General features: G+C 43.1%; 1 protein-coding gene across 1 annotated transcript in view; it reads left to right on the forward strand.

Moving 5' to 3' along the window:
- Positions 1-496: 496 nt before the first annotated feature.
- RFX8 (regulatory factor X8) overlaps positions 497-10,022 on the forward strand; it is a 100,101-nt gene continuing 90,575 nt past the window's right edge. The window contains exons 1-2 of the mRNA XM_081833345.1: positions 497-620; positions 7,825-7,897. Coding sequence (XP_081689471.1) covers positions 7,842-7,897 — 56 coding nt within the window. The 5' untranslated portion in view covers positions 497-620; positions 7,825-7,841. The remainder of the gene's footprint in view (positions 621-7,824; positions 7,898-10,022) is intronic.

Consider the following 10,022-nt stretch of genomic DNA (forward strand, 5'->3'; position numbering starts at 1 on the left):
TAAGTAAATTAGGGGGCTAAGGGATTGATGAATTATGTAGTCCCAAGGATGTGTCTGAACACTGGAGCTTTCCAGTACTGAGTTTCCAGGCCATGGGAGCTTACAAGCAAGGGTGGACACCTACTAGTTCCAGGCCACAGGAGCTTACAAGCAAGGGTGGACACCTACTAGTTCCAGGCCATGGGAGCTTGCAAGCAAGGGTAGACACCTACTAGTCAGGGGTGCTGCAAGAGAGATTCAGGCACTGTGCAAGTGCTGGGCCAAATGTCCTGAAAGGCCCTTACGTACTCTGAAATTCAGGGCTCCCTTGAGGCACTTACTTCCCCAGAAGGAGCTGTAATAGGGAAGAAGCATGGCAGACCAATAGGGAAGATTTGGAGTCAGGGCTCTGTTCAATGTGCAAGTCACTGTCAGAGCAGTGTCTGTCTCCCTAGTTTACTTAAGCACCTGAGCAAGGGGCTTCTTAGAAGGAGGGGACGGTGCCCCATCCCTATTAGACAATTAATGGATTGTTCTATATGTTATTTACCTGAAACAGGTCATGCTCTTCCTTCAGAAAGGGGCCTGGCTTCGGCCCTGAAAGGATTAGAGGAATGACTACTTTTACAAACCAGTAAGAGGTGACCTATAAATAGATTTTTTCTGTAGTATTGTGAATATCTGTGGACCAGAAATGTTTGAAAATCTGAAAAAACAAAACAACAAAATCATGTGTGTGTGCAGCAGATAGGATTATGGTTAAGTTTGCCTTCTTCGTCTTTTTTTTTTTGATTTCTGCAAAAAATTTTTTTTAAATTCCTTTTTTAAAACTTCAGAAAAAGAAATCATTTCTATGGACTTAAAGGAAATTTCATGAATCATTATATTAGGAAGATGCAGAAGTGTTTCTAAATTTGTCTCATTTTGTCTTTGGCTGCTAAAGGCCACCAGTGAGACTGAAGGCTCTGGGCCTATGTAATTCCAAATCCAAGTTGACAGAGCCTCAGAGTCTGGAGTTTTTACCATCGGTGTGTGGTCTCCGTTTTGCTTGGTTTGGTTTGATGTGCCTCGGTGAGCAAGCTGGTTTGAGGTGTTGGTATCCATATAGCAGCAGAGGGGACAAAAGGCTCTGGGTCCTCTTCCTTTCCTACACAAGCAAAAGTATTCTTTCACAATCCACAGGCTCTGGTTCTGATTTCTAGATAAAGATGGTGAGCTAAACACCTGCCTCTGACTTTGATCTCTCCTGAAACCCAAACTATGATAAAATGAGCAGGAGAGGAGGCAATGAGGTTTTAGAAGCTGGAAAGCAGATGAAAGCCAAATCCAGCAGTGCAGAAACCTGAGATCTACACAGTTTACAGGACGGCAGCAAGTGCTTCTGAAATTGGGGGTAGAGGAGGTCTGCAGGTGCCCCCTCCGCTCCACACCATAATTGCCTCTCCCCAACCCTGTCAGGAGACTGGAGATTTGGTCTATGGTGAGAGCGCTCAGAACTGGGACTATCAGGCACAACTGAGGACGGGACCCTGTACTAAAAGGATAGGAAAATGACATGTTGTGCCTACTCAAAGCTGTGGTGGGCAGCCCTCTTCTCTCACACGGCTCCCAGAGCACAGGCAAGCAGGTCTTCACCCTCTGCAGAGAATGCTGGAAGTTTCTCCTCAGGGGCATCAGATGGCCCAAGAGGAGAGACTTGAAAGTACTGATATTAGGGATTTCCCAACTCGTGGCCCAGGCTGGTCACCCCACTGAGAAGCTAACAGTGAACAACCGCCCCCAACCCCAGCACAAGACATCCAGTCAGCTTTTTATTTCCTTAGTCAATCATCTCCCTTTCTCCCTTTCCTCCTCAGATAAGCTGGGACCTTTGTGTCTTTCCGCCTCAGGCTGGTGCTCCTCCTGGGCTCTAGACCCATCCTCTTTGGCCTTCCCAGTAAGGATATCTTGGACCCCCTCCGGTCAGATAATAGATCCTTCTAATAGATCCAATAAAACCTAATCGGTCTCCTCCATCTTGCAGAACCCCTCCTTCAGTCCCACATTGTCTCCAGTCTCCCACACCACCTCTTCTGCCCCTCACAGCCAAACTTCCTCACCTTCCAATGACTTCCCAACCCACTCAAGATTGTCTTAGCCTCACAACTCCACAAAATCTGCCTTTCCAAGGAAGGCCATGGAAGTTGCTAAAAACAATAGAGACATCTCAGTCCTCTTCTTGACTTGACAGCAGCATTCACCAGTGTTGACCACCACCTTCTTGAAATACTCTCTCCCACTGATTTCTATGGCATCCTGTTCTCCTGGTTTCTCTCCTACTTCACTGACCACTTCTCAGCCTCCTTCACTGCCTTGCCCTCCCTTACTCAACCTATAAATGGTGTTCTTCAGGGTTCAATCCTAGGCTATTTTTCTCACTCTCTACTCTCTCCTTAGCTGATACCATTCACTTGTCCCCAAATGGGTATCTCCAGCTCAGACCTCTCCTGTATATCCAATTTCATCTTTGAAAGCTTTATAGATATCTCCAAATTAACTGTCCACACTAAACTAGCCAGCCTGCCCTTCCCCCACCTCAAACTTGCTCCTCCTCCAAAACCCTCCCCATTAATGGCCAACATCTGTAGAGTTGTTCATGCTGAACACCAAGAATCATGTTTGACATCCTCTTCTCCTGTTCAAACTTTTACTAAATCCTGTTGATTCTACCTCCAAAACATATTACAAATCCATCTCCTTCTCTCCATCTCTGAAACCACTACCAGAGTCCAGGCTTCCATCATCTCTTGCTTCCAGACTACTTGCCCCACATTCATTCTTGCCCTCCAGTATCACTCCCCTGCTTCAGACCTTCCAGTGGTTTTCCATTACTTCTAGATTAGAACAAAATCCTTCACTTGGCCTCCATGGCTCAGGTTAATCCAACCTCTCCTCCTGCTTCCACTTTTGCCTTTCTAGCCACAGGGTCATTCCTTCACTTCCTGCCCTGGACCTTTGCACCTGTTGCTCCCTCTACTTATAATACCCTTCCTTCTTTCCCCCCATTCTCAGTGTTATGGACTGAATGTTTGTATCCTCCCAAAATTCATTTGTTAAAGCCCCAGCCCCCCAGTGTGACTAAATTTGGAGACAAGGACTTTATGGAGGTAAATAAGGTTAAATGAAGTAATAAGAGTGGGGCCCTAATCCGGTAGTATTCATATCTGTTTATAAAAAGAAACACAAGAGAGCTCTCCCTGCCTCTCCCCACCACGTGACGTAGCAAGGACATAGCCAGCTATAAGCCAGGAAGAATCCTCACCAGAAACGACTCAGCTGACACTTTGATCTTGACTTCCCAGCCTCCGAAACTGTGAGAAATAGATTTCTGGTGTTTAAACTGCCCAGTCCAAAAGTATTTTGTTATGGCAGCTCTACCTGGCTGATCACACTCAACTAACCTCTACCCTTCAAGTCTCTTTGTCTAAACCACATTTTTAAAAAAACAATCTTTGAGTCCCCATTCTCACACCACATTCCCATTTAAATAGGACCTTTGATATTCAATCTCATAGCAGTTGGGGTTCTCCTTTGTAGCACCTGTCACTATAGCATTAATTAATTCTGTAAGTGTTGCCTTCTACACTAGACTGTGCTTGATAAAGGTCAAGACAGTGGTCTATGTTATTCAATGATGTAACCTTGGTATCTAGCACAGGGTCCAGAACACAGTAAGTGCTTAGCAAAAATTTTAATGTGTGATCATGAAAGCTATCTCTGATTTTAAGGAAATCTTGAACAATTTTTAAAAATTTTATTTTTAACTCTACAATCTTATAGGAGAAAGGAACCAAACCTTATATTCTATATGACCCTTTTTAATTTGCAATGCTTAACTTGCCAGAGCTCAAATATACATTTTTGTGTTGCAGCAATCAATGTTGCCTTATATCCTACCTGTTTTTACTGCAGTGGAAAGGATGCCCGGAAAATCTCCCTTTTGGAACTTGGGCATTCAGTCAAATGCTGCCTTATCACATGGCTTCTTCCCTTTGATCACCAGACTATCCCCTAAAGTAGTTCAAGCCTGTAGGCCCTAAGTTATACACAAAATAGTGTAACATGTAATTGTGTGGTAGTTTGAATGTAGGTTCAAATGCTAGATCAGAATAAAAAGTCTATGATTGTTAAGTGATGCAATCTGAGCAGACAGTAGTTCATCTGTACATGTGTGGGCTAGCCCCTGAGAGCCCAGCCTGTCTCCATTAGAACCACAACTACACCCAGTGAGTCCCACAAAGGAAGCAGCTCTCAAGCATTCCCCTGGCCTGGGCTATTTCTATACAATGCTTAACATCTGCTGGTGGAATTGTTCCCTGCCACGGACTAAATATGTGTGTCCCCTCAAAACTCCTATGTTGAAGCCAAATCCCCAACACAATAGTATTTGGAGGTAGGGTATTTGGAAGGTAATTAGGTTTATGAGGTCATGAAGATAATGGGATTAGAAGAAGAGACCAGAACCTCCTCCTCCCTGCCCTGTGAGGACACAGCAGGCAAATGGCTGTCTGTAAGCCAGGAAGAGAAACCTGACCAGGAACTGAATCTGCCAGCACCTTTTTTGGACTTCCTAGTCTCCACAACTGTGAGAAATAAAAGTCTGTTGTTTAGACTACCCAGTCTGTGGTAGTTCGTTCTAGCTGCCCAAGGTGACTAAGACCTCCCCCAGTTCCCTCTCCCCGGAAGGCTGCGCTGTATTCTCCCTGACGGAGGGACTGTCCACTTCCTCTCAGGGAAGGTAGCTTTTGAATTTACTTTTGTTCAGCCTCTATCTGGTGACACACTAATGTCTGTAGCAGAGCTCACTCAGAGGAAAATAACCTGCTCCTAGTGTCACTCTCTAAACCAGGAAATTAGTCTTTAACAAGAGAAAATGTCATTAACGTGACTTCACATGCACAGATACAGGCAGAGGTCACACTTTCCACCATTTGTAATGCCCAGCTATTATACTGATACCCTGAGTCATTCCCCATTGTTGAGCCCTCACGTTGTTTCTAAGTTTTTCACTGCTACAAATAGCAGTGATCAAAACATTTTTATGCTGCTTGCTTTTTTTCTAACTTTTAGATTTTTCCTCAGAGTAAAGTTTCCTGGTTAAAGTGTATGAGTTATTTTATAGCTCTTACATAAAGCTTTATTGCTTCATAAAAGCCACACTATATACAAGGTACCAGCAATGTGCAAATGAGCCTCCTCCCTCACAGGCCTGCCATACTAGGTCTTGCCATTACTCCTTATCTTAACTAGTTTAATAGATACATAATGAGCCTCTAGATTTATTTTACTGTTCATTTCTTTCAGTGAGAGTTGTATATGTGTGATTAACAAAATGCTAACACTCAGAAAATCAGTTATCATTCTGCCAATAATCAGAAATCTCTGCTTGAAAGTCCATAGTTTCAACTCTGCCATGGCACTTTCCCCATTCTCAAACCCACAAGGTATTGTTAATATGAGTGATACTTCAAGGGATTTATGGGGACAAATGGTGGAAGAGAAAGCAAACAAATGAACAAATAAGCAGAGAAGTATTTCCTCTTTCAATCTGGGCCTCCTCAAAGTCACTGTGTTCGTTGAAGGCCATCTAGTGGACCCACGAGGGAAAAATGCACAGTGGTGTGGGAGGGAGGCCAGCTTCCCAGGCACACACAGATGCGGGGGTGAGGGATGCAGGCCTTTCAGGACTAATGCTGGCTCAGAGTCCTGTTTCCTCACCAGAGGAAGAGCTGTAGATTTCCCCAACTCCCGTCAGCTCCTATGTACTGTTATTTCACATTTCTTGAGGAAATGATAGGCCAGCTTCTTCCTGATGGAGGTGTGTAGAAACCAGAAGGGAATGAAAAACAGTTGTTACATCTACTAAACTGTGCAAAGTTGGGGACTCAGTTAAAGAAATGAATTTCTAGTGCATATGTACATGCTCGCATGCATGTGTGTGTGCACGCACGCACACACACACACACACAAGCAAACCACGATTCCCATGAAGTAAGGTGCCAACATTACAGGTATCTATTCATCCACCAAACATTAGATGAGTTCCCAGTACACAACCATGCTCATGCTACAGATGACTCTAGCTGGGACTGATAGTCTAGAGAAAGGGAAAAGACTTAGCTGTGAAAGTTAGTTAAGGTAGAAGGCAATGAGACTTGAAGAGCAAGAGGTCACTCCACTCTAGAGAATCAGAGAACCTTCCATGGAGGAGGTGCATTTTTAGTGGTTTATTTTTGGTTTCATTTAAACAAAATAATACATGCTTGTATTATTGAAAAAAATACAAAAATTGAAAAAAAAAAGGCAAAAAGTGGACTAACTTCTCACTCCCCATGTGCTTCTATTCTTGACAGGGAACCACTGCTTAGAGTTTGTTTTGTGTAATTCTGGGAAGTAGATTTTGAGGGATGAAAAGGTCTGGTCAGTGGAAGGAAGTGGGATAGGGATGATATGGTAGGACTCTCTGGAATGGGAAGGGTTAACTCTAGATAGGCACCTAGCCCTGTTATCATTGTGATATTTTAATTTTCTGATAGTCTCGGGTCTCTTGAGTTTCTGGTAGTACTCATAATTTAAAAAAAAAAAAAGAGAGAGAGAGAGAGAGGGAAAAATAACTAGTTAATTCATTCCAGATACCTGGCTTCCTTCAAACTCCCCAGATTTTTTTTTTCTTTTTTGGTTTGACCACGAAGTGAACCCGAGAGTATGAATCATAAGCCTTCACCTCGTGAGTGTTCTATTCCAAGACCTTTGACTTTCAGAACTTTTTATATTGCATTCAGATCCTCAGGCAACTTAATATTTCCCTGCTCTTTTTGGTCCTTGAAAGGAAAGCTTGCATTGATCTCTAAGAGTGGGGGACATTTGCTTCACAGCAACAGGTACTTAACTCCCAATGCAGTAACTAGCAGCCTTGTTCTTTGTGAACCTCCCAGACTAGTTCATGTGGCTTTCTTCTGGATAACCTGGACTTAGGTCTGTCAGAGTACTTAACAATCCATATTGTAAATTGCTATTAATTATTCAGCTCTATGCAGACCATAATATCCATGAAGCCTGTCTACTCACTGTGGTAGGCTCAGTGCCTAGGATCTCAAATATTTGCAGAATGAATGTATGAATAATGACCAATGTTCCACAAGAAATTCTCTGTTCTAGGCATGGCCCCAGAGTAAGTGCATTAGCCACTAGACATGTGTGATAAAATGATAACTCACTGACAGCTAAGCACTGTTCCCCACACAGGAAGTCTGAGTTATTCCTCCTTTGTGGATATCCCAACTCACTCATTTTTTAAGAAAGTTAGAACTTTCCGGGATCAAACTGCTCAGTGCATGACATACATTCTTCCGGACCCTTTTCCTGCCACCACTTCCCCCATCAGAAGAGTCTGACAGTCAGCATTTGCCACAAAATCATCATTAGCGGGGCACCTGGGTGGCTCAGTCATTAGGCTTCTGCCTTCGGCTCCGATCGTGATCCCAGGGTCCTGGGATCGAGCCCCGCATCGGGCTCCCTGCTCAGCGGGAAGCCTTCTTCTCCCTCTCCCACTCCCCCTGCTTGTGTTCCTGCTCTCGCTATCTCTCTCTGTGTCAAATAAATAAAATCTTTATTTAAAAAATCATCATTGCCATATCTCCTAGATGGTGTCACTGCACTGCCTGTGCTTTACCTTTCCCACTCGGGACCTTTAGAAGGAGCCAGCCTGCAGCACAGACTGTGTAAAGCCCAGCCATAGACAAGGGTCTACCCAGACCCCCAGCCCACTTGACCTCTTGATCCACATCTCCTGTTTCTCTTTTCCAGAACTCTTCAGTTCCTTGATGTCCTCTTCAGCCTCCACATACCTGCCTCAGGTCCTCCATGTTAGTCAGGAGAGGTGAGGTACTGTTACAATATCTATCTAAAAATCTTAGTGACTTAATAATGACAAGAGTTTATTTCCTGCTCACACTACTTGTCCACTGTGGGTTGGTGGAGGACTTCTGCTCACTACAATCGTTTAGAGACCCAGGCTGATGGACGTTCCTGCTCCACACACAATTTCATGATCACTACGGCCGAAGAAGGCAACATGGTGAATTAATTACAAGCTCCCAAAGCTTCTGCTCATATTTCATTGGCCAAAGCAAGTCACATGGCCATGCCTCATTGCAGTGGGTTCAGAGAAGTACAGTCCTGACGTGCACCAGCAGGAGAGAACTGGAATATTTGTACCTGGCTTTAGTGACAACCAGACTCTCCTTCCATTGACAGTGTGATTGGACACATTGGACAGCCATGCTGACCTTGACCGTCCTGCCTGATCCACAGCTTTGCTTGCTCCTTCCGTTTTAATCTACCACAGTCGCAGGGGAAAATTTCTGGCTGAGGAAACCAGACCACTACTTCCTGCCAGAGGAAGGAATTGATCATCATTCATGTGAGATCAGAGTTGCAGTATTAAACAGAATTCCCAGAGAGTTTCCAAACACCTTCTTAACCAGTAGCTTGCATTCAGCCAGCCAAGTAAGCTGCACAAACATTTCTTAAACCCATAGGATGTACCAAGGACCCTGGGAGGTGCTGGGGTTACACCTATCAACCACACACACTTGCCATAAAAGAACTAAGATGCAGGCAAGCAGATTAAAAAATATCAGAGCAAGCCTTGCTTTCTTTACTGTCCCCAAGCTAGTGATGGAGCCAGAAGAAGGGGAGCTGATGGGAAACTCAGCATCAGGCAGGTCAGCCTTGCTCAGGCACAAAACTGTGGAGGGTGGAAAGGGGTTGGCCTGTTCTGTTTGCTTCGGCAGAGAAGTTGGGTCAGGAAATCATGGGGCTGCCCACCCTGAGGTGGGACTAACAGGAAAAAACAAACACGAACATGTTGCTTTCAACAAATTAAGGCTTTTCTACACATTGCCTGTTAGTGACATGGTGAGTGGACTTGGCCTGGGTTCGAGTTTCAGCTTCTATACTCACAAGTGTGCCAACTCTTTGGGCTGCTTCCTATCTGGAAAATGAAGATTTTGTGCAGCTTAAATGAGATAATGTCTACAAAGCACTTACTGCAGTCTCCCGAATGTGGGAGACAGCCAGGAAATGTCAGCCTCTGCTAATGTTATCTGAAGCGGCTCCAAGCACCTGCAGTGGCTACCAAGTTTATGTGATCAGTTTTTATCCCTCTCCCTCTTTTGCAACAAACTGTGTTTCAGCAATAATCATGAGATGGAATAAGTGATGTTAATGGCCAGAAAAAAATGCAGTAAAATTTTCTTTTTCTTGAGCTTTCTATATATAGTCATGACAGTAAAACAAAATAAATACCCAATACAAAAAAGGAAGCACATTTTCAGTACAAGAAAGGAAAGAAACAGTGGATTACTGTTTTTTAATTACAATAATTTTTTTAATATTAAGGAGAAAGATGTATACTTAAAAATTGGTCCATCATGGTAATGGACAAGAGTGCAATTTAATAGCCACTGAATAACAGTGAGGTAAAAAAAAAAAAATTGAATTTTAAATACATTTTCAAAAATTACTCAAATTTAATCATGCATTTTGTGTATGGAAAATTTGTACATAATAGAAATATCATACCTTGCACTTTGCATGGTTTCACAGTTTTAAATTTCAGAAGTGAAAACTCCAAGTGGTTATATAGAAAGTCAGAATAGAAGCAACTTGTATTTTGTTTCTTCATCTTTGCAATCATCCTGCTACCATTGCTTATTTCTTATTTATTTCTTATTGTTATTATAGATTTATTAAATCTGTTTAAATGCAGGAATATGTAGTTTGACAGAGATTAGACACGAACTTGAAGTGAACTCACTCAAAAGAACACAAGTTTACTCTCAAAAGGAATGGGTATAACAATAGCCAAACTGTGGAAAGAGCCAAGATGTCCATCAACAGATGACTGGATAAAGAAGATGTGGTATATATATACAATGGAATATTATGCAGCCATCAAAAGGAATGAGATCTTGCCATTTGCAACGACGTGGATGGAACTG

Source organism: Leptonychotes weddellii, chromosome 10, assembly GCF_054177405.1.
Source record: "Leptonychotes weddellii isolate Sample4059 chromosome 10, ASM5417740v2, whole genome shotgun sequence".
NCBI lineage: Eukaryota > Metazoa > Chordata > Mammalia > Carnivora > Phocidae > Leptonychotes > Leptonychotes weddellii.